The 25,467-nt window shown below is 39.0% G+C and overlaps 1 protein-coding gene across 1 annotated transcript in view; it reads left to right on the top strand.

The window, feature by feature from the left end:
• The first annotated feature begins 8,429 nt into the window (after positions 1-8,429).
• GPR155 (G protein-coupled receptor 155) overlaps positions 8,430-25,467 on the top strand; it is a 43,668-nt gene continuing 26,630 nt past the window's right edge. The window contains exons 1-5 of the mRNA XM_068544891.1: positions 8,430-8,616; positions 13,210-13,706; positions 21,931-22,330; positions 24,135-24,300; positions 25,193-25,348. Coding sequence (XP_068400992.1) covers positions 13,241-13,706; positions 21,931-22,330; positions 24,135-24,300; positions 25,193-25,348 — 1,188 coding nt within the window. The 5' untranslated portion in view covers positions 8,430-8,616; positions 13,210-13,240. The remainder of the gene's footprint in view (positions 8,617-13,209; positions 13,707-21,930; positions 22,331-24,134; positions 24,301-25,192; positions 25,349-25,467) is intronic.

Here is a 25,467-nt window from a genome sequence, read left to right on the forward strand (position 1 = left end):
CAAGCAGGTAGCCTGTTAGCACCAAATCGCTAGCATGTACAGGCATACCTCGTTTTATTGCATTTGGCTTTATTGCACTTCACAGATAATTGTGCTTTTTACAAATTGAAGGTCTGTGGAAACCCTGTGTTGTCAGGTGACGGTTAGCATTTTTTAGCAATAAAGTTTTTTTTTTTTTTTTTAAAGATTTATTTATTGATTGATTACTATGTTGGGTCTTCGTTTCTGTGCGAGGGCTTTCTCTAGTTGCGGCAAGCGGGGGCCACTCTTCATCACGGTGCGCGGGCCTCTCACTATCGCGGCCTCTCTTGTTGCGGAGCACAGGCTCCAGACGCGCAGGCTCAGCAGCTGTGGCTCACGGGCCCAGCCGCTCCGTGGCATGTGGGATCTTCCCAGACCAGGACTCGAACCCTTGTCCCCTGCATTGGCAGGCAGACTCTGAACCACTGCGCCACCAGGGAAGCCCTAAAGTATTTTTTAATTAAGGTATGTACATTGTTTTTTAGACACAATGTACATTTGTAGGCATTGCACACTTAACAGACTATAGTGTAAACATCACTTTTATAGGCACTAGGAAACCCCAAAGTTCATGTGACTTACTCTATTGCAATATTCGCTTTATTGTGGAGACCTGGAACCAAACCCACAATGTCTCCAAAGTATGCTTGTAATAATAGTGAAATGAGAAGATGAGAACATGCTGAGAAAGAGAAAGAATGATAGAGTGCTTGAAAGCACATCAAGCCTGAGGCTTAAAAGAGGAAACAATGGAACAGCTCTTCTCAAATTGGAGGAAATGTCTACACTCTAACCTCCGCCCTCTATCTTTTTATAGAACATTACCTACAGCATAATCCCTGCACCAGCTGGCTCCTTAGCAACAGCTTCCCATTGGTCGCCTCTCCTCAGAGGGACTTACATAAAGCTTCTCTTATTTCCCTTTCCAAGACTGGAGGAGACAAATTTCTCTTCTTCAGGTTACTCCGTAATTACTTTCATGAACCCTCTACATTTTTTGAACTAGCCACTACGAAAAGTCATGAAGGCTTTTTCCTCTCCAACCTCTTCACACAGGCTAAACTCCCTGTAACAGAGGTCATGCTCCTTTCCTGCTTACCACCTTCCAAAGTTAGCAGAGGAATTTTGGACAAACAAGAAAAATGGTCATTTCCTTCATACTCTAATTTCTGACACACATGGTTGGATCAGTGAGTTAAAGTGGCTGAGAAGAAAGATTCAGGGAGAGGCTTCTGAATTTCTCTGGGATCACTGCCTGGGTTTGAAGATTCCTAAAAACTGTTTCAATTGCCCTCAGGGACAGTCTCCTTTTGCCTCTAAAATAAACAATTACATTCACTATGGCAAATATTGGGCTTAAACATTTTTTTAAAACGAAATTCACATTTTATTTAGGTTGAAATAAACTATACAAAATTGATTTTCTTCACCAAAAATAACAGCAATATTTTCTGTATTATTCCTAGATAAACCACAGAACACTTATTTTTGTAGGTTTTCTAGGTTTTGCTTGTAAATCAAGATGAGGCAGTAGATACAGTCACGGAAAAAGACAGAAGAAAACAGACAAATCAGTTGTCAGTATCCATGGCCTCTGATCCTGTCTTGACCATGAAACAGAAGTGTTCAACATATACCTGCTAAAAAGCTCATGAAGATGTAGGCTCAATAAAGGAATGCAAAGAGCAACAACCGGATGTGGAACAAGGGAAGGCTCTTCCATTCAAACTTTAACTATAACTTGTTCCTTTAACTTCATTTGATAAAGACAAAGTCTAGGGACTTCCCTGGTGGCGCAGTGGTTAAGAATCCGCCTGCCAAATCAGGGGACACAGGTTCGAGCCCCGGTCCGGGAATATCCCACATGCCGTTGAGCAACTAAGCCCGTGCACCACAACTACTGAGCCTGCGCTCTAGAGCCCGCGAGCCACAACAACTGAGCCAACCAGCCGCAACTACTGAAGCCCACATACCTAGAACCCGTGCTCCACAACAAGAGAAGCCACCACAATGAGAGAAGCCCGCGAACCACAACGAAGAGTAGCCCCTGCTCGCTGCAACTAGAGAAAGCCTGTGCGTAGCAACAAAGACCCAATGCAGCCAAAAATAAATAAATAAATTAATTAATTAATTAAAAAGGCAAAGTCTACACTAAAACTCCTGTTTGGTGAGCTCACATGTTTCTCTTACAGTCTGATAATTTTCTTAACTGTCCTTTACAGATTTTCAACAGCATACTTAAAACTCCTACCATTCAAAGGTCAGTCATGAGTTTCACTGTAACGTTTTATAAAATGTATACCTCTGGGCTTAAACTTTTAATAGTAGTTCTTCATTTGACAAAAACTATTATGTTAAGAAACAAAATCCTTAACCAGTTACTGAGGCAACATATGAAATTAAATTTCTAAGACTTTTCTAGGAATTTTATCAAATGTTAGCATTACTATAAACATCTTGTCTCCAAAATGTTTATGTACACCCATGGGAGAGGGCTTGAGTTAGGCCATTGGAACTAATAATAAGCCAGACTTGAGGATATAGTTAATAGTGATATTAGCTATAGGCTATAGAAGCCTAGGTGCCAATTAATACTGCACTGAGAAACTTACTTTTATCAGTTTTATTCTCCAAGAAGAACTGTCTCCAAACCTAGTGCCCAGGACTCTTTCTGACCCAGTCTGGGTAATGTTCTTGTAGTTCAGAAGTCTTAAGTTCTCTTTCCTGTTTCAACTTTTTGGAATGGCTTAGGGAAAGCTTGCATAGAAGTTAAGGTAAAAGGAAAGTCTAAATAATTTTTGGAATTCTGGGGACATTTAAATATTTGTAGAATTGATTCTTGGGACATTATCACATTTATTCTATGTCACAACCAACGATAATTCTTCATGATTTGGCTTTTCCAGCCACTGTCAGTCACAAAACCATCTGGTTCCTCTGCTGCTACACAGAGACTTGAGTTCTGATACTTCTCCTTCAGTTACTTTTGTTGATAGTGGAAAGAAGCAGCACAAGAAAGAGCAGGTGTTTCCGTTCTAAGTTCTCTAAATACAGAAATTTCATAAACATGTTTAGCTGGCATTCCAAGAGTTGGTAGGTTAACAAACATTTACCAAGTGCCTACTATGTGCCAAGCACTGTTCCAGGTACTGAGGATACTATGGAAATCAACACAGATAGAGTGCCTGCCCCTTCAAGGAGGGAAGGACAGTGGAACTCCTGAAACACATACTCTACTGGAAGAGTGCTTCTGAGGTCTGTGCTTAATTGTTATGCTGAGGATATGATAGATAACCTTTTCTTGAATTAGCTATTTCCTCAAAAGTTCCACCCAGGTTTTAACTAGAATCAGCTAAAGAACTTCTTACTCCAAAGTCAAAACTAAATCTGAGGTTTTTGCCTCTTCCTCTTTATATCACACAAAATTTGTTAGTTCTACGGTGTTTCATCTTAGACATAATTCAAATTACAAAATGTTCTGCACATTTATAAGATTCTTTGTTGAGTGACTGCCTATTACATAAATTTGTCTATGAGCACATTTTTAAATGAACAGAGTAACAGTAAAAACAGGAGTATTTGTTGTTTGTTTGTTTTTCATTCCCATTTACCTGATCTCTAACCCCTTTACAAAAAAAAAAAAAAAGATCAAAACAAAACCACAAGTATCAAGAAGCTAAATCCTGAGACAAATGGGATGGGCTCCAAAGTCATCATGTTGCTATTGTATGGTTTCTGCACCCTTTCTTATCTAAATCATTGATTTAACTTTCAGTTTCATAATCTAATTCTGGTTTCATTGTTTTTCTGCTTAAAACTTAAGTGCTGGCCCAGACAAAAGCCCTTGCCTGCGTAACTACATTTGAGCCTTACCTGAAGTCAATAAGATCAATAACAAGGTGAGATGTTTAGATTCTATTTTCCCTCACTGCTTTTGTAAGAATATATATGTAATACACATATTACATGTGTATATAAAATCTATATATATTTATTTTTACCAGTTTATTATAAAAGGATATGATGAAGGATACAGATGAACATCCAGATGGAAGAGATGCATAGGGCACAGTATGTGGGAAGGGGCTCGGAGCTTCCAAGCCCTCTCTGGATGAGCCACTCTCCAGGCACCTCCATGTGCCCACCAACCCAGAAGCCCTGTAAGAATATTTTAACAGCAAATTGAAAAGGGGAAAAAGTTATTATGTATTTACAAAAACACAATATTAAATTAAAAGATAATTTTCAGGGTTCTATCTTGACAGATCAGAAATTAAATTAATTATAGCATTTAAAATAACAAACAGAAGCCATAGTTTCAGAGAATGTTTATGTAAAGCTATAAACCTGGGCCAAGTGAAAAGCTGGAAAAAATAAGAAATCCAGCCACTATAAAAGAGCTATACCACAGTTGCTTGTATCAAATAGCTTCTTGTGGGGGAAGAAAATTTTTCCTTTCCCCTTCTAGGTTCCTTCGACTGGTCTAACAATCAAATTAACATAAGGACGATAAACAAGAGAAAAACAAAATTAATTTGATACATACCTAAGAAGAGAACAAAGCAGGCTGTTTACATACCTTTTTAGAAAAAGAATCAAACATTTGTGAAGATTTGACAAAACAAGGGGGTTTTTGCTTGGGGTAGCAAATTAATGAAGGAGTAACAAAGTTTGCTTATACACCTTTCCCGGCCTCAAATTCCCTATCTCAATGCCCTTTATCCGCATGGCATAGGGAGGATAACTTCCTATGGGAGCTTTGTTTCCTGCTTTCAGGGGAACAAAGGAAGGTCAGAGTGTTCTTATAGGAGCTGTTTCTCAAGTAACTTTAAATCAAAATAATCAATATGCCACCTTGGCATATTTAGGAACAGCCTGCCCCAAGCCCCATCATTCCCATTGAATAGAAAGAAGGTATCTTGGATAACTGGTAGGCAGTTATGTTTTATTCAATCATTCAAAAACCATTTATGAAACAGCTACTGTATGTCATGGAAAGCACTATTATAAATGCTAGGGATACACAGATTAACAAAAACAAGGCCTTAGTCTTGTGTAAGTTCATATATTGCACTGTATCAGTGCTCTTAAATTGTTCTATTTTATAGGTGGATTTTGTACACCTACCTGGTTTAATACTTAGCAGTGAATTTTAGAAAAATATTTACTATTATGGTTCAACATTTCCATATAGCCAAAATATACACTTTATGACTTATTTCAGACTTTTTCCTGATAAAATACATACACATTTTTTGGTAGAAATTTTGGGAACTTTTCTACACAGAAAAAAAAAAGTCGTGTATTTTTATCACTCAAAGATAATTACTATTGGCATTTTCTTCTAGAATTTTTTTTATACATTTGATTTCAAGTAACAGAAAACCCAACTCAAACTTGTTTAAACAATAAAGAAAATTGATTGGCTCACATGAATGAGAAGTCCACAGGCTGACTGGCTTCAGGTGAAGCTTGATCCTACAACTCAATATGTCATCAAGGACCCGTTTATTTCCTTCCCTCTGCTGTGCTTTCCTTGGTGTCTGCACCATTCTAAGACTGGTTCCTCTCGTGGTCCCTAGATGGCTGCCAGTATCTTCCTGGCAGTAGAAAAGAACGTCAGCATTCTCAGCAAATGTTCTAAGAGCCATTCTATCAAACCACCTTGGTGCCACTGCCCATCCTGACTCAATGATTGAGTCTAACGAACATACTGATTGGTTAGCATAGGTTAGTTACATCACCTTTGAAGGCGGAGATCAGCTTCTCTGGAATCATATGAATCTCTAAGGAGAAATTGGTACTGACAGGAAGGGGAGAGGCAGTATTAAAGAAACTAGAAATCATTTTAGACATATTCAAACAACACATTTTAAGTCACTCTAAACACTTGTACTATTTTATCTTCCTCTTCTTTACTCATCTTTGATTAGACTCTATGGATGGCCCAGAGTCCAAATTTTTCAAGGGAGATCATCCTCAAAATTTTGATAGAGAATATTAAGTAGGTATTGAAAATTATGACACAGATCTATATTTCTGAATAAAAATGTTATATATTAAATGAAAAAGGTTACTAAAAATCACGTATATGAAAAATAATGTGTATTGTATGACCCTATTTTTCTTAACTGATTTATATATGCATAGGAAAAAGTGATACATATATAGTAAAACATTAACAGAAGTTATCTTAGGTGTGCTTTTCACTTCCTATTTCCAGTTAACAGTATATATAGGTCAGCATCTCACAGAATGACTGGCAGACAGGATAGTGGAATTAAATTATTACCTTATGGCATTCATCAGTAATTGCTTATCTAAGAATGACTTTTTTTAAAAATTTTATTTATTTATTTATTTTATGGCTGTGTTGGGTCTTCGTTTCTGTGAGAGGGCTTTCTCCAGTTGCGGAGAGCGGGGGCCACTCTTCATCGCGGTGCGCGGGCCTCTCACTGTCGCGGCCTCTCTTGCTGCGGAGCACAGGCTCCAGACGCACAGGCTCAGTAATTGTGGCTCACGGGCCCAGTTGCTCCGCGGCATGTGGGATCTTCCCAGACCAGGGCTCGAACCCGTGTCCCCTGCATTGGCAGGCAGATTCTCAACCACTGCGCCACCAGGGAAGCCCTAAGAATGAGTTTTTGATGAAGTCCTTCATCTCCGTAAACACTTTGTTCCTAGAGTCATTGTCCCCCTGCCAGCTGCTCTTACTTGTCCACTCCATACAGGTATCTCCAAACCACATCTTTGGCTCTGTTTTTTCTCTCTTGAGCTTCTGTTTTCTCTTTAGGTGTCTCCTAGAAATCTCTACTTACATGTGCTGATACCTTCATGAGCAGTTAGTTCACAGGACAGTGAGCACTTAGACTCTCATTCACTTGCTGGCTGTTCTTAGATCAATGACTTAATCTCCAGGACCTCAGATAAAGAAGATGATGATAACTTCTTCAAGAGAGGAGACTAAACTAAGTTTCTTGAGGTTTTAGATTTTAGGCCTGAAACCAAATTCATTATCTTCTTGTAACCACTTCCCTCACTTGAAAGATTTCTTCCTTTCATCTTCAGATAATAGAATGATAGGAAACAGTAGAACTTTAGAACTAATAAGGATGTTAGAGTCTCCCTAGCTCAATTCCTTTTCTTTACTATAATGGATGAACAAATACATACCTTCATTATCTCCTTCCTTTTCTTGCCCTATCAGTAATCCAGTCCCATCAGTTCTCCTTTTGTAATGTCTCTCAAACCTCTTTCATTCTTTTCATTACCACCACCCCAGACTACATCTTTATTTCCTCGTGGCTTGGTTTTTCCCAAAGTCATGTTTTTCCTGCTTTCAGTCTTTCAACTAATCCTGGGAAAGCTTCCAGATTGCATATCTGAAAATAGTGTGATCACTAAGACATGTTCTCATGAAAAAAGAATTTGATGGTTTTACTGTGGTCAGAGGATAGGTCCAAACTCTTAAGGCTAACCTAAGGAACTTCCTAGAGGTTCACCCTAACTTACCTTTCCAGGCCTATCTTCCAGTATTCCGCTAAAAGTTAAAGCTGAATAAATATTTATTTAATTGAATTAATCTCCATACTTTCTAAACACAAATTCTTTTAGCTTTGAGATATAACCAGGAGATTAAAAAAAAAAAAGCAGCCAGGTTCAAGGGAAACAGGGAAGCTGTTAAAAGTTAGGAAGATAGAGAACAAGGGTGAAGTGAGGAGAAGAGTAGCAGAATTCACGACTTTTCTATATGTTCAGTTCCTGCTCTACAGTTTTCCACCAATACAGTTTCCGCTCAGTACACTGAAGGGATATGGATGTCGTTCCCCCGACAATAGAAACACAAGCAGTCAGGGACTGGGTGCTTATTCTAAACCAAGCACAGGGCTAAAGCTTTACAGACATTTTAGTCTCTGATTTAGGAAGGTCAAGGTCACACTGCCTTGAGAAAGGTGAAAGGCAGGAGTCTGACCCACGATTAAAGACCTTGCTTTAAACTGTGCTATAAAAACGAGCAGGCTAATCAAGAGAGGACTTGGCCAACCACACGAGTCTGGGGTTAGGCGTAAAGACAAGAGGCTCTGCACCTGAATTTACGGAGAGGAAAACGAAACGGCAAAGCGCCCACGGCAGCCGCCATTTTGCAGGAGCCGAGCGGCCGGAAGTCCCGCCGCCGGCGTCTAGCGGCTGGGAAGCTCACAGCCTGCGGCGGAGGCTGGGGTACCGGAGGACCTTGAGCCTCCGCGTCTCAGCGGTCGGGGACGGAGCCAGAGGGCGGGGCCGGGGCCGCGCGGCGTAGTCTCGCGGCGGGAGGCGGAGCCTGAAGGCGGGGCCTTGGACGGCGCGGCTCTGTGGTTCCCCCGGCCGGGGGCGGGGCCTGGAGGCGGGGCGGCGGCGCAGGGAGGAGCTGACCCGGTCCCAGCTTACGAGCGCCTCACTTTCTCGGAATGTGAATAAGCTGCTATAGCCGGCCGCTGGCAGCCGGCAGCTCTCGGCTAGGAGGGCTGGGGTGGGAGGTGACGGTGATTTCCTCCCTGCTTGACCCACCTCGAACATCGACTCCCTTCTCCCGCGGCCCCGGGGATGCGGCCGTAGCAGGTGAGATGGGCCCCCGGGGCGCCGACCTGCGCGGTCCCGGCTCGGCTTTGCGGGCCCCTGGTGACCCCGCTCTCGCCCCTCGAGTCTGAGCAGGTGGGCAGCGCCCAAGCCCGCAATCCGCTGCCTGCGCCTGCCCGCCTCTGCCCCGCAGCGCCCGCCTTTAGGACGTGCGGGGCCACCCGGGAAGACTTACGTAGGGGAAGGGGCGGCTTGTCCCCTTTGGTGACAGAGCTGCCATCTCTCAGTTTGAGGAGCACATCATTTACGTGCGTCCACCCTACCATTCTCAGACTCTTCCCTTTATTCCGGGGGTTGGCCTCAGTGAATGCCATCCTGGGAGCTTCTGCCCAGGTACCTGGAGCGTTGCACCAAATTTTCTCCCTTACCCCTTTTTGGAGCATTTCACTTACCATGCTTTGTGAATGCCATGCCCTGGGGAAGCTGAGCGACCAACTTTGTATCCCAGGCACAGAACCCAGGCTGCCTTTACACTTCCACTGCTGGCTGCCCAGGCATTGGGTGGCAGCTGTTCTTTAGGCGGCCTATTTGGTTACGGATTCTCTACATCCTTATCTTAGAGGGCCAAAGTCTGTCCCTGCCGACAAGAGAAGAGGCAGTGCTCAGCACTCCCTCCCCACTCTGGGTCTTTAGGGAAGACGTTTGGTCCCCTGCAAGTAGGTGGGAGTGGGTGGATGGTGTGACTGCTGGTGTTGAAGGGTGCTTGAATAGGACCACACTGTATTATGCTTTTCCCACCGGAGAAAGGTTACTGGGTGTTTGAGAAATAGCTTAAGAGTTTAAAGCTTTCTCTTTGAAACCCGTCAGAACCCTCCTCCCCATTTTCACTTAATAGCAGTTGTTTACAATGTTAGTGGTTCCTCCATGTTATCTAAACCAAGTATGAGTGGCCAGAAGTGGCTGGTGTATAGCATTTCTCTGCTCCCGACCCAGTGAGTGGTCTTTTACTGTGACAAGCCAACTTTTTTGTTCTTTAACAAGCCTTGTTTTTAATGAGATGAAAAGACTGGATGCTATTTTTTTTTTTAAACTTCCATTGCTGTGGCTCCTGTTTATTTTAAAAGAATGCTTTAAGAAGTATATTCTCGGGGCTTCTCTGGTGGCGCAGTGGTTAAGAATCCGCCTGCCAATGCAGGGGACACGGGATTAAGCCCTGGTCCGGGAAGATCCACATGCCGCGGAGCAACTAAGCCCGCGCGCCACAACTACTGAGCCTGCGCTCTAGAGCCCAAGAGCCACAACTACTGAAACCCGTGCGCCTAGAGCCCCTGCCCCTCAACAAGGGAAGCCACAGCAAGGAGAAGCCTGCGCACCGCAACGAAGAGTAGCCCCCGCTCGCCGCAACCAGAGAAAGCCCGTGTGCAGCAACGAAGATCCAACGTAGCCAAAAATAAAATAAAATAAATTTATTTTTTAAAAAAAGTATATTCTCTTCCTGTTGGAAAAAAATTTCAGATGAGATAAAACTTTGTAAGTCCTTTTTGGTTATTTTGACTGCCCCTCAATTAGCAGATATTGCTTCTATAATATCAAGGAACATTAAAAGAAACTTCATGGGAAGGGGAAGATTACTTCCCAAAGTTTTTCACTTAATTTTTGACTACCTGAAAGTTAAACCTGGGCCTTGCTACAGCTATTTGACCATCACCTTGAGGGAAATAAAGAGCTCTCCCTTCCCTGCTAACAACTAAGATCAAACTAAATTAAATTGAACTCCTCTTAGTTGTTTGGTATAAAATGAAAACTGATAACCTTACAACCCATCCCATCCCTCTGTTTTAGTTGGAGGCTTTTTTTTTTTTTTTTTTAATTGTATTTATTTATTTTTTGGCTGTGTTGGGTCTTCGTCTCTGTGAGAGGGCTTTCTCCAGTTGCGGCAAGCGGGGGTCACACTCTTCATCGCGATGCGCGGGCCTCTCACCATCGCGGCCTCTCCCGCCGCGGAGCACAGGCTCCAGACGCGCAGGCTCAGCAATTGTGGCCCACGGGCCCAGCCGCTCCGCGGCATGTGGGATCCTCCCAGACCAGGGCTCGAACCCGTGTCCCCTGCACCGGCAGGCAGACTCTCAACCACTGCGCCACCAGGGAAGCCCTGGAGGCTCTTTAATACCAAGTATGTTTGAAGAACTGCATAGAACAATGAATTATATTTAATTTACTACCATTCTTCTTATTATTAGGACACACAACTCCTAATGGCAATTGCTACCATTTCTTGAAGGCCTACTTTGTGATAAGCTGTGTATAAAAGCTCCAATCCTCACAAGAGCCCTCTAAGGAGGTTTTTACTCTCATTTTACAGTTGAAGAAGCTACGGTGCAGAGAGGCTGAGTTACCCGAAGAGTTGATGAGTGATAGGCCCCAAATTGGGTTCAGGCCATTTGACTCTTTTCACTGAACAACTGCAAGTTTAGTTAAAACTGTTGGTTTAAAAATTATTGGAATACATTGATATGCAAGTGTGGTACAAATAAGGGGTAGGGAGCAGTGTAAGTTATAATGCTCCAGGAAAAGAAATATAGGGAACTTTTTTAAAAACAGAAGACTGGAGTAGTTTATCACCTTAATCTTTAGCACTGCCTTTTCAAGTCCACATCTCTCAGGGGCTCCAAATGTTTAACACCTTTGTTCACTTGTTTACCAGCTCATTACTTTAATTATGGGTACCTGTACCAATCAGTAGCTTTCCCAGGATATAATTTGATGCTTATTTGGTAAACTTCAAGTATGTGAGTATTGCAGGTTTTGTGTATATTGACCACTCCTATCTAATCCTAGTAGGAAAATATTTGTCCTGATCCAGATTAAATGTAATGTTTTAAAACGGTTCAGTTTATACCAGGGTAGCACAGACAAAATGATCTCATCCACACCCCCAGTTGTATCAGTTGTTGGTCTTTGGCCTGCCCTCTGAGTCCTTAATGTGATGTGGGTGTTTGAGAACTTAACCTGGGCATTATACATTTCAGGAAGCATAAGCTTTTTTACTTTCTACCTTATATAAGGCTACTTTAGATGGTTAACCCAGAATAATCACTTGGGAATTGGCAATTGTCACTATGTTAGTTTCAAGTTACTAATAAAACTGGTTAGTTGTAGAGTTGTTCAAACCTAATGTTCATTGTGTCCCTGGCAGCAAGAGGAAAGTCTGGTAAGTATTGTCATATTAACATAAAGTTTTCCTTGCTTCATTTTCTGAACATCTTTAGAACATTTTACAAGACATTTTGTGTTCTTTAACATTTTATGAACAGCTTTGGAACATTTCAGAACACATTTTGTGGTCTTGGTGAAAAACTTAGAATACTTAACATTCAGGAAAAAACAAAAAAACAAAATTCTGTCCATGAAGTAGATAGTTCCTAAGAAAGAACATTGATCCACTAAAGGGTGAAAGGTTTATTTAAGAGCAGGTGATTATTTTAGTCTCCTAAATCTCCTGTGTGCTCCAGGCACGGTGCTAGGCATTAGGGACACAAAAGTGAGCAGAAACATGCATAGTCCCTGCTTCTATGGCACTTAAAGTCTAGTGAAGGAGACAGACATAAATCACATAGTCACTCTAATACATAGTATAATTATAAACTGAGAAGAGTGGCCTAAAGTTAAGGAACATGATTCTATTTGAGAAAGACTCCTGGCCTGGCTATGGTGTTAGAGGAGCCTTACCTGATACAATGACTCCTGAATTGATTTGGATATGATTCGGAGGATGGGTAGTTGTTATGTGGGTGGGCAGGGAAGAGAATATTTTAGTGTGAACTGCATGGGCAAAGCCCCTGTGGCACAAAGGACTATGGGGAATTCAAGACAGCCAATATGTCTGGCTGGTGTAAAAGGAACTAAGAGTAGGTTGGTGGGATGCCATCATTTTTTCTTTCATTCTCTCTCTTATATGCCACCAGAAGTTATATTTAACTTTTGTTAAGTGATTTATTTGTGCCATATGTGTTTGTAAGGACTTGATATTGAATAATATCAAGTTCCTATGAGGTAGGTACTATTATTGCTGTTTCACAGATGAGGAAAATGAGGTACAGAAAAGTAAGTTACTGGTTCAAAGTTGATCAGTGATATTCTATTATACTCTTCTTCCTATCCTATATTCAAGTCCTTCCGCAGGCTGGAAAGGACCTTCCTGTCCATTGTGACTCTTTGATGTAGCCCTGAGAACTTCTGAAATTTCTGGAAAATTTGGCTGCAGGTGGACATTCAGCAGACTCTGTGGGCCCCATGCTCTCATCCACTAGGCAGAGCTTGACTGTGGAGCACTGGAGAGGACCACAGGGCATCATTACAGCTGTAAAATCTGTGGATCTTATTTTTCTCATATCTGATACTGAACATAGGACAGCAACATAAATATTTTGAGCTGACCCACCTTTGAGAGTCAAGAGGTTGTTGTTAGCAGACACTTCCACCCATTTTATTTTTCATTGTATTTTTCTCTGATGGTAGTTGAAAAAAGTTTGTATGTTTATTTGGCCATTTAATAAATCTATGTTTGCCAGTATATCCTTTAAACTAGAATTCTTCTCATTGACTTCACACTGAATCTTTCTTCTTTCTTTCCAGAGATCTGGCTGGAGTTGGAGGGTGAAAGAAAATGAATTCTTTTTCTGATATACCTGCCAAGAACTTGACCATTGCAGTCAATATGACCAAGACTTTGTCCTCACCAGTAACACATGGATTTAATTCCACTAATGACCCACCTTCAATGTCAATAACAAGGCTTTTTCCAGCCTTACTAGAATGCTTTGGCATAGTCCTTTGTGGCTACATAGCAGGAAGGGCCAATGTTATAACATCAACACAGGCAAAAGGACTGGGAAATTTTGTCTCCAGGTTTGCACTTCCAGCTTTATTATTCAAAAACATGGTTGTACTTAATTTTTCCAATGTGGACTGGTCTTTTCTATATAGTATCTTAATTGCCAAAGCTTCTGTATTTTTCATTGTATGTGTATTAACCTTATTGGTTGCCAGTCCCGATAGTCGATTTAGCAAAGCTGGACTATTCCCTATTTTTGCTACACAAAGTAACGACTTTGCATTGGGATATCCTATAGGTAAGTTACTTTTTATTTTTTAAGTTTTAAAAAATTTCAGGTCTTTTAGAAGGTAACAAAATGTAAGGCTTTAATTTGAATCTTTTAACTAAGCATTTGTTAGTGATTTATACTTATATCTAAGAAATCTTTCATATTTTTTTCTTAAATATGTCTTAAGTTAGATGAATTATATTTTTTCAGAGTTTGAGGCACCTTCAAACATCTACCTGAAATAAATGGTCATATCCAAATAAACTTTGTGAGTCATCTTTCTAATAGTATTGTTTTTCTTCTCAATAATCACATATGAAAGAAATATAATTTCCAGAAGAGATCAGATTCTGATTTAAATTATGTAAAAAGCATAGGCATACACCTGTTGAAAAACTGTCTTTATTAAATGTTAGCAGTGGAAATTTATGAGTGACTTTTTCCCTTCCTTATTTTTCTTTCCATCTAGAGTGTATATTATTTTACATTAATGCTTGTTATTGAGTTTTTTATTCAAAATATCAGTGTACTTTGGTCGAAGTTAATTTCTTGTTTAAGGACAAAATGAGGACTTTTTTTTACCTTTCCAACTTTTCCTTCTTTAACTTTCCAACTCTTTAAACAGCCTAATTTTATGTTTCTATGTGTATATGTTTTCCTGATGAAATAGTAAACATACTAGTTGGGGATGTTGAGATAGCTTAGAAACATATTCTATTTTCCAGAACTCTCTGCCACCAAGAAAGTGTATACTTAGTAACTACTTTTTTTTTAATGTTTTTTTATTGTGGTAAAAGTCACATAATATAAAACATACTATTTTAACCATACTTAAGTGTACAGTTCAGTGGCACTAAGTACAACTCTCACCATCATCCATCTCCCAAATTTTTCACCTACCTAAACTGAAACTCTGTCCCCTTTAAACACTAACTCCCCATTCCCCCTCCCTACTGCCCCCCAAGCCCCCAGCCCCTGGCATCTACCAATGTACTTTCTATGAATTTTTAATATTTTTAAAGTTTATGTTTTGCTCTGATCATGTATCATAATGTAGGGAACTGAATATTATGGATATAGTCATTCATTTATTACTTCATTCATTCATAGGAACCTGTTAGTACCAGTGACTGTGCTAGCTGCTGTGAATACACTTGTGAACAAAGTTCTTGTACATACTGAATTTACATTTTAATGGGAAAGTAAAATAAAAACAAAAATAATATCAGGTAATGACAAGGGCCATAAAAACAAAGTAGTGTTATTTTACAAGGAGATGGCATTTGAGGTGGGGAGCAGGGTCAGTGAAGGCCTCTCTGGTGATATATCTTCTGAGCAGAGACTGAATGAAACTTAATGAAATGGACAATTGAAATCTGCCATTAACTTTCAAATTTCTTATCTTTTAACAACCCACCCCCCCCAAACAAAAAAATTATTACACCTCTGGCACCAGAAGGATTCTAGTGGACTATACTTTTCATCATTCTCTTCCTCCATATTGCTTACCAGAAATAGAGATACACACTTAAGAAATTATATAACTATGAATAAAGTAGGAGGTTTATGAGAGAGGAAAAACCAGGCTCTTAGATAACTGAGCTGTGAATAGTCAGAAACTAGATAGGTGTTCCTTTAAGGTTAATCAATTTTAAAATTAAAGGATGAGCCAAGCATTTAAATAAAGATTTTGGAAATAAAAGAGCAAGGAGTTAATGTGTTGTCCCTCTCTTCAGGAGCATTAATAATGTACATTTGTCAAGGTATTGATGGTATAAGGACCTTAGAAGTGGCTGAGTATCATAGTGTTAAATATTTAATAAATAGTGCTATATCTTAATTTAGACATGAACTGTAAGTTTCATGCTGTCATAGAGTAGTAAGCCCATAACTAAATAGAACTAACATTTGTAACTTTATAAGAGTATTTTCTTATATACTTATCTCATTTGAGGTAGGGCAGATATTATTATCCTCATTTTCAAATAAGAAGGCAGACTTACAGAGATTTAATTGTCTTACCCCAGGTCACACAGCTAACAGGTGACTGAGACCCAAACCTAGATTTAAATCCTGGGCATTCTCTTATGCCACACAGTTATATAACATGCCCATTTGATCATCAGAAGACCCAGCTAGCCCTTATAATACATTATTTTCAGAGAGAATCAAAGTTTTTCATAATCTTTACATTATTCAAAAAAATTCATAAAATGAGTAGCAGTGGAAAAAGACCTATTAGATGAGTTTATCCATTCTCATATTAAGGCAGAATCTCCAAATAAAAAATATAGTCAGCCATTTTCATTGCTGCTTTTCTCATGTCCCACATTAAATCAATGAATCTGGTAATAATCATGTTCCCAGCAGTGTGCTAGCCCAGTTCCCCTGATGATTATGCTTGCAGATTTTGAGTTGTAATTGTTTGTTTGTTTTTAAATCACAGATAATGTAAGAGCTCTTGTGACATTAGGTTGTAGACAATAACTTTACCAGAAACCAACAGTATACACAGAAGTGCTTTTTCATATAACTACAGATTGGAAGCTGTGGTACAGAACTAGGGCCATGTATCTGCTCCAATGAGATTATTTATTACTGCTGTTCATAGCCATCTGCCTTCTGGCTATGCTCAGGGTGAACAGAGAAGACTGTCTCTAGAGAGAAGATCATTCTTTCTGTTTGTTATGTGGCCTCTCCCAAGAATTCCTACTCTCTAGTTCACAGATAAGCGTGGTAGCTTAAAGGAAATGTCCTTTTTACGACTGCATTTGTTCTACAACATTGGTCCAATTTACAGGTGACTCAGAAGAGAGATGTTAGTGATTAAAGAAGAAGGACAGTCGTGTTTACTTTCTCTCTGTACTATAATTATAATGGTCTATGAAATTGCATTGAAATGATTTATCTATACTCAAGTGACATAATACTACACTGCATTATTGCAGACTAAAAAAATAAGCTTGCTATTTTTAAAAACAATTCTTCTCAGAGGTACTTTAAGAAATCCGCGTATGAGAAGAAACCAAGACTCTACTGAGGTGAAAGGTGGATTTTAGCAAATCAGAATGGTTCCCTGCCTCTGTCATTAAAAGATACAGTAGGGCATAGTTAAGTGCTATAATTCATTCTTAAACAATGCTGATAGCATAAGCACCCTGACTAATCATAATTATGCTCTAGTGCTTGAGCTGTAAACAGAAAGGAAATGAAGCATTTAACGATATGCCATTAAATAATAGAATGATCTTGTCTGGGTCTTTGTGTTATTTGCTAGGGATTGAAACCCTGCAGTAATCAAAATAGGAGCCACAGTGGGTGGCTAATTTTGTCTCTTAGTTCTTCAAAGCTATATAATAATTCCTCAGAGTGGGATTCTCCCCTCCCCCCAAGAGCCTTATTTATAAGTATTAATTAGAACTTAATAGTTGATATAATGATTATAAATCTAATTTGTTAATATGGGTCACTGCTTTCAATTATTTTTCAGATTTGAAAAACTACACTCAGATTGATAACAAAAGAATAGTGCTGCAGGGGAGGGAGGGTGGTGGGATGAATTGGGAGATTGGGATTGACATATATACACTAATATGTATAAAATAGATAACTAATAAGAACCTGCTGTATAAAAAATACATAAATAAAATTAAATTTAAAAAATAGTGCTCCCTATTTATAGATAAAGATGGAATGTTAAGTAGTTATGCAAATGAATGGCAGAATGAACTGAAATTCCCATACTGAACCCTATTCTAGTAATTAAACAAGTATTTATTCCCAATTTTTTGCTTTCCCACTAGACTATACTTCTTTTGCCTTTGTATACCTGTTCAACTGACTTAAAATACCCCAGTAGTAGTCTGCTTTATAAATATTCAGAAGATGAAAAAAGAAAAAAAATTGGATATAAAAAGAAATGGGTTCATGGATAACAATTAGTTATAAATTGCTATGTTACAAAACACATTTTTAGTCTGTCTGAAACCTTTGACATTCATTGATGTGTTAATTCCATTCAGCAAGTATTTTCAGATTTTGCTTAGCACTCAGCTGGGACTGGGGGTTATAAAAGGATACCTTAAAGGAACTTAGAATTTGTTGAGATGGCACTGATATGAAACAAAGTACCAGAGCCATCCAGGGAAGGAGAGATCCATGATGTAGACTGAAGACTTGGTGGAAGAAGTGGTACCTGAGACAGGCCTTAAATAGTAGGCAAGATTTGGATAAGAAAGGAGAGGTTTCAAGAAGTTGGGGGATGATGAAGTTGGGGAATGATAACTGGCATGTAGAACTAGAAATTATGAACCTGGTGTTTATCCAGCGTTACAGTGATATAAACTGGCTGATAGAGGCTTTGCACTAAGGTATAGTGAGAGGTGAGCTGGATAAATAAGGAACAAATTGTGGAGACTAGATTGTGAATGTCAAAAGAAAGATTTTATATGTGGTCTTGTGGGCAGGGAGAGCTGTGGGAAAATCTTAATTTTTGAAAGCTAAGATTTAGGCGATATTGTTGGTAGCAAGTAAAATGGATAAAGGGGATGGTTAAGAAAAACCAGAAGAATATACGTTGGTAAACAGAGTAGGTAACCCACTTTTGAGATTTTTGACTAGTGGGAGTAGCAGGAATCAAGATTCCAAGTAGGAATCAAATACAAAAGATCATGCAAAAGAAGAAAGGACTTGGTGATTGGCTAGGCCTAAATATAGACTTTTGTTCAAATTTGCATTGAGCATTTAAAACAACCTGAAGTCCATTATGTAATGGTGATTTAGTGCTACTGTACCAGGAAAGTACATTTCTGGTAAAAAGGCATTAACTTAAGAAGGTTTGTGTGCTGTACGTTGTCAAAGGAAATACCTTATGCATTTTATTTTGGCTACTTGGGAAAATTCTTAGGCTCAGATTGAAAACACAAGGCTTTTCTAAAATATACTCTTTATTTTAAAAATTGAGGGGTGGGTATAGACACCTTTCTCTTTGAGCTAAAATATCTAGTCAGAAGAAGTGTAGCTAACTAGAAATAGTTATCAAAAGTGCTGCTTTATTTTGTTTTACTTAAAGGATGAAACCTTATGAAACATGAAAGAGAACCACTGAGTTACAGAGCTATATATCTAATTTGGAAATCAGTGGAAAGAATTTGTGAAATTTTATGTAATCAAATATATTTTGTTTAACATTTCAAAGATATTAGAGACCTCTGTATGTGCTTAGTTGAAAAAAAGGGAGTTGAATCTTATAAAAAGTAGCTTTTAGCTAATGAGAACAAGGTATTCTAAAGGTTATATAATCTAGTTACATAACTAACGGGACATGTGCTTGACATTAACTGAACTTATGTATCCTGAGTAAGCAAACAAATATATTTTCCTACCTGTGTCACTTTATCTTAATGTAAATTGAGAAACCTAATCTTTTACATTTTTTCACATGATTGCCTCTCTTGTGAAGCAAGTGATTGTGAGTGATTGTGGCTGTTCTTATTTTATCTGTCTTTCTCAACTTGAAATCATTTATGAATCAGGCTTTGCATATATTAGGTTGAATAATTTCAGAATTCATTGCCAAAAATGTGCCTTGAGACCAATTTGATGCTGCAAGGCTCTAAGTTAACCTGATCAAGCCAAGACCAGGCCACCAACCCTCACATGAACCAAGAAACTGCTAGAAGTCTGATCCAACCCATCTCCTTCCAAGGAGCCTCATCTCATGCAATGGTTAGGTTCTAAAGTCATCATATACAGTTGAACCTTTGAAAAATCCCTCAAATCACCCACAAGATGCAGCACACGTACTTTGTGTATATTGTACCATTTCTCATAAGTCTAATAGCCAGATTCTTTTGCAAGCGTTGCTCTTCTTCAATGAACAAGTAATTAGTTTGCACTTGGGAACATGTTTTATGAAAACGAAAAATGAAGCCTTTGTTTTCCTAAGAAAGTGTAGTTGAATTTGCATTAAATGTGCATTGACATGACTTTACTGTATTCCCCTCCCAAACGTTTCTCAGATCCACCTTTCCATCTCCAATTCTTCAGCATCTTCACTGGTCTTCCTTCCTGAAGGCATTCATTCCTCCCCAGTGGAGGCTGCTCATTTTCTCATCGCCTGCATACCATGTGAGCAGTGGGTAGGCAGGATTGGCATCCTCATAGCCACTGTGTACCACTGCTAGGCCGTTATTCTCTCTCTTCTGTAAAAACTGCTTCTTTGAGGTTCCTGCTGCCTGGCTAAACTGCTCATCCTTCTTGCTGCCACCTGCTGACCTCACTCTCGTCATTCCTCCTCACTCATTGAAGACTAATATCTGGCCCACTCTCATCTTCTCTACTCCCAAGTTTTGCTTGTTATCTTGTTTAACTTTAGCATCCATGTGAACTACCCACCAAATTCTCTGCTCTCTCAGTTCCTTGACCTCCTCACCTCCAATGATGTTTTCTGGTACTCCACTTCCGCCACCAACTCCCATGGCCACATCCTGGACCCAGTCATCTGGGAAATATTAAATCCAATAGCTCACTATCTGACTTACTGTGAACTCCTAAACTTCCAGCTACACCTACTTCTTGAACTTCCCAGGGACCTCCAGTCTCTAACCGCTCTGCTATCTATCTGTTAGCCATCTCCCATCTTCACTTCTTTTCCTATATAGCTTGGACTCCATCGCCTCAGTGCTCATTTTTTTAAAAAACATTTTAAAAGTAAATGTATTTATTTAATTTTATTTATTTTTGGCTGCGTTGGGTCTTCGTTGCTGCACGCGGGCTTTCTCCAGTTGCTGCAAGCGGGGTCTCCTCTTCGTTGCGATGCACGGGCTTCTTATTGCAGTGGCCTATCTTGTGGAGCACGGGCTCTAGGTGCACGGGCTTCAGTAGTTGTGGCACGCGGGCTCGGTAGTTGTGGCTCACGGGCTCTAGAGCGCAGGCTCAGTAGTTGTGGCGCATGGGCTTAGTTGCTCCACGGCATGTGGGATCTTCCCGGACCAGGGCTCAAACCTGTGTCCCCTGCATTGGCAGGCAGATTCTCAACCACTGTGCCAGCAGGGAAGTCCCTCAGTGCTCATTTTTTAGTCTGTTATCTCCTCCTCTCTCCTGCGTTCTCTGTGCTCTGATTTCTTTTTCTTTTTTTATAAATTTATTTATTTATTTATTTATTTTTGGCTGCATTGGGTCTTCATTGCTGCGCACGGGCTTTTCTCTAGTTGCGGCGAGCGGGGGCTACTCTTCATTGTGGTGCGCGGGCTTCTCATTGTGGTGGTTTCTCTTGTTGCAGAGCACAGGCTCTAGGAGCACGGGCTTCAGTAGTCGTGGCATGCATGCTCAGTAGTTGTGGCGCACGGGCTTAGTTGCTCCGCGGCATGTGGGATATTCCCAGACCAGGGAACGAACCCGTGTCCCCTGCATTGGCAGGCGGATTCCCAACCACTGTGCCACCAGGGTAGTCCCTGTGCTCTGATTTCTGCCTCACCACTCCAATGAAACTTCCCTCTCAAGAGAACCAACAACCACCTTGTTGCTATGACTACTTAAACATTTTGTTAGTAGATTTTTACTTTGAATTGTTTTAAGAATTCTAGGGCTTCCCTGGTGGCGCAGTGGTTAAGAATCTGCCTGCCAGTGCAGGGGACACAGGTTCGAGCCCTGGTGTGGGAGGATCCCACATGCCGCGGAGCAGCTGGGCCCGTGAGCCACAATTACTGAGCCTGCGCGTCTGGAGCCTATGCTCCGCAACAAGAGAGGCCGCGATAGTGAGAGGCCCGCGCACCACGATGAAGAGTGGCCCCCGCTTGCCACAGCTGGAGAAAGCCCTCACACAGAAACGAAGACCCAACACAGCCATAAATTAATTAATTAATTAATTAATTTTTTTAAAAAAAGAAAAAGACTGGAGAATAAATGTACCTTTATAAAAAAAAAAAAAAGAATTCTACAATTCTGCCCCTTTATTGAGACTAGTCTTAGCCTCTAAATAGTAACAATTAGTGGGTTTTACTAAAAATACTTTTTAAAAGTTGATTATCATTTTATAAGCTAAATGTCATTTAATATAGTGGGTTTTTTTTCCTTTTCAGCTTTATTACTAAAACATACTTTTCCAAAACTAGGGTAATGAGGTCATTCTACACTATTTAGGTTAATTTACAATATGTTATAATTAAGCATGGAAAACATTATATTCATAATTTATTAATATATATCTGTGGTAACCATTAAAAAATCAATTTTAATTTGTATTTTGCAGTTGAAGCTTTATATCAAACGACATACCCAGAGTATCTCCAGTACATTTACTTAGTGGCACCAATATCTCTTATGATGTTAAACCCTATAGGGTTTATCTTCTGTGAAATCCAGAGATGGAAAGACACTCAAAATGCCTCTCAAAACAAAGTGAAAATTGTGGGACTTGGACTTCTGCGTGTGTTACAGAACCCAATAGTATTTATGGTTTTCATTGGCATTGCTTTCAATTTTATTCTTGATCAAAAGGTGCCCGTATATATGGAAAATTTTCTTGATGGACTTGCAAATTCTTTTTCTGGATCAGCTCTATTTTATCTTGGTCTCACAATGGTAGGAAAAATAAAGAAACTGAAGAAGTCAGCATTTGTTGTACTTATTCTTCTCATCACAGCTAAACTGTAAGTTTCACTTATTTAACTTGGGGATTGTACTTTGTGAAAGCCTTATTTAGCCCGTTCGTTGGTATATGTCTCTGTTTTCTCCATTAAATAGTTTGATAGTAGTAATCCCTCCTAATTGAGTAGTTACAATTTAAAGGAAAATGTGATGTTGGTATATGGTGGAAAGTCATTTCCGTGTAGGTTACTCTTTCCATTTTACTGTCAGAGGATAAAGACTATTGGTTTCCCTTCAGCTTTTATATAATTTTACTTCATATCTTCCAGTGTCCTAGTTTGATCATACTTTTAAAGGAATTTTGCAGGATTTCTGAGTTTTCTAAATTTATTAAAATCCTATTGGCCATGATGAAAACAATAATTTTGAATATAAACTTCTATTTCATGAATTTGAGGGAAATATTCTAAAATTCTGAAGGTGGCTGAATATAGGTAAGTCAATAGGAATGACTATTATTAACCATCTGATCCTAGCCTGTAAATGAAAAGTTCTTGGCTCCTTAGTTGATAGTTCCTTCAGCCTCCTTAGCTCTTTAGCCGTGGTGTTATACTTCCTGGTAAAGGTGACATAATTTTACTACAAGATTATCCCAAGGCACTTGGGGCATATTTAACTATTGAATTTAGCTCTTGTATAGACAATTAAATTCATGAGACCAGTGCAATATGAAATAGTATCTGTATTTTCAAAATAATGAAAATGAATATAAATTCTGAAGATTATTTATAGTGGTGTTATGCTCTTGGAAATAAAGTATTATTTAGTTTTTTTGTTTAATTTTTGGCTGCACTGCATGGCATGCAGAATCTTAGTTCCCCGACCAGGGATTGAACCCACGCCCCCTGCAGTGGAAGCGTGGAGTGTTAACCACTGGACCACCAGGGAAGTCCCTTATTTAGTTTTTCACAGCAATGAATATGGTTCTAACAATAATAGTAATACCAACCGTTACTTATAAGTATTTAAATATTCTCATTTTTAAAATCTTTTTTCTGGTTCTTTGATCCCTATTATATAATTTCTTCTTCTTCTTCTTTTAATTAAAAAAAAAAAACACATAAGAGTAGTTCTTTACTCCGAGAGCATCTCTGTAGGTGCTGCTGTGACAATATTAACCTTGGTTTTGTTTTTTCTAAAGGAAAGCCCCATTAACTTGCTACTGTTGATATGGTCTTTCTATGGAATCCTGGCGGATTTGTTTAATAACTAACTCTTCACCAAATCTGGATTTCATTAGTTTTTTGCTCTACCTCAGTTATTTCAGTTCCCTTTGCTAAACCTTTTTTCTTTATTAAGATAAAGAGCTAATTGTAAAATACCTGTTTCTCTACTGGTTTTTGAAATCTAACTGAGTAGCATTGTTATCATTACCTGAACCATTTAAACCTCTAATCATAATAAAGGTCCACTTTTTTTTTTTTTTCCAAGAATGAGTTTAGTAATTTTCTTGAAAAAGTTTACTCAGGTTGTCAGTCTTCTTTTTTTCTTTTAACATTTCAATGAACTAATAGGGAAAGCAAGAAACAGCAGTTATAATTGCAGCTTTTACAGATTTTTTTGCAAGAAAATTATTCATAGAACCAAAAAATTAGTTTTTTTCCTCCTAATTCCTGATGTTTGAAGGATTTCTAGAATATTGTTTTACTTTAAGTAGCTCCAAGTTGAATTTTTTATTCTTTCAATAAAATGATACCTTCTGGGCAGGAGAAGAATAACCTAATGCCAAGTTCACTAGAGCAATTTACTATTTGGGGACCAGCATACTTTGATACCAAGCAAATGATGCCTTTCTTGTTTCTTCAGCCTGGTGCTGCCACTTCTGTGCCGAGAAATGGTGGAACTCTTGGACAAGGGCAACAGTGTAGTGAACCATACAAGTGTATCGAATTATGCATTTTTGTATGGTGTCTTTCCTGTAGCACCAGGAGTGGCTATCTTTGCAACACAGTTCAACATGGAAGTAGAGATTGTATGTATATATTACTTTCTAAGTTTGATTGGTTAGTAGAAAAATGAATTTTTAAAACACAGAAATCTACATTCTTTTATGAGAATTTGATATCTGTAAATTGCCTCATTATAAATAAAGAGACATTATGTAACATCATGTAACAAGAGAGTTATTTAATCTGGGGTCTTTATTCAGCCATGACTTTTTTCATTAGTCTTTTTTAGTTTCAAGTATTTTAATGCTGTAATTTTAGTTAAGCCTAAAGGTTATTTACAGAAGGGTAACTTTCGAAATTTGAGGGGAAAAAATCTGTTTTATTCATTGATAATCCAACCACCAGATGCAAAATACCACATAATCAACTGCAATATATAGCTAAATCAGTTAACATCAATTAGTGTCTAAGCATACTATATATGTTGTCTACAGCATTAGAGCAGATGGTTTTGAAATATAACATGAAGGAACTAAATTGTTGACCAAAGGTTAGTTCCATTATTTAATCGGTAGAATGTTTGCATGGTAATTTTTTCTCATTTTGAAATTGCTTTTATTGCCCTATATTTTATGAAATAGTATGGAAGGAAACTGGTCATCAGTTTAAGTAGATCATTAATATGGTTTCTTTCTAGAATCTAGGAGATAAACATCAGATGTGGGATTTCTAGCATTGTTATATGCAAATATAAATTGAGCATAGGCTGGAAGAGAAGCCAAGGGAACTTAACTGTGTTTTCTTTTAAGAACTCTAAGAAAAGGGGAATATGATATTAGATAACATGCTGGATTCTGTGATGTCTCTTTACTGACTCCTGCTTTTATTTTAGAATGCCTTAGTGCGCTGTGGCTAAAGCTCATGGGAATTAAGTGAGTCTGTGACTCTACCTCAATTTGACTTCATTTTTTGCAGATAACCTCAGGGATGGTAATAAGCACATTTGTGTCTGCGCCAATCATGTACGTCTCTGCCTGGTTACTGACTTTCCCCACCATGGACCCGAAGCCATTGGCATATGCCATCCAGAATGTTAGTTTTGATATAAGTATTATCAGTCTGGTCTCCTTGGTAAGTATATTTCAGTGTAAAAATGAATGAGAATCACAGAATGAATTTGAGAATAGCTTGGTAACAGAAAGTTAGGGAGTAAAAATCTAATTTCTTATGCAATACAGAAAGCTGAAGCC

The sequence above is a fragment of the Eschrichtius robustus genome, chromosome 5 (assembly GCF_028021215.1).
Source record: "Eschrichtius robustus isolate mEscRob2 chromosome 5, mEscRob2.pri, whole genome shotgun sequence".
NCBI classification, from domain to species: domain Eukaryota; kingdom Metazoa; phylum Chordata; class Mammalia; order Artiodactyla; family Eschrichtiidae; genus Eschrichtius; species Eschrichtius robustus.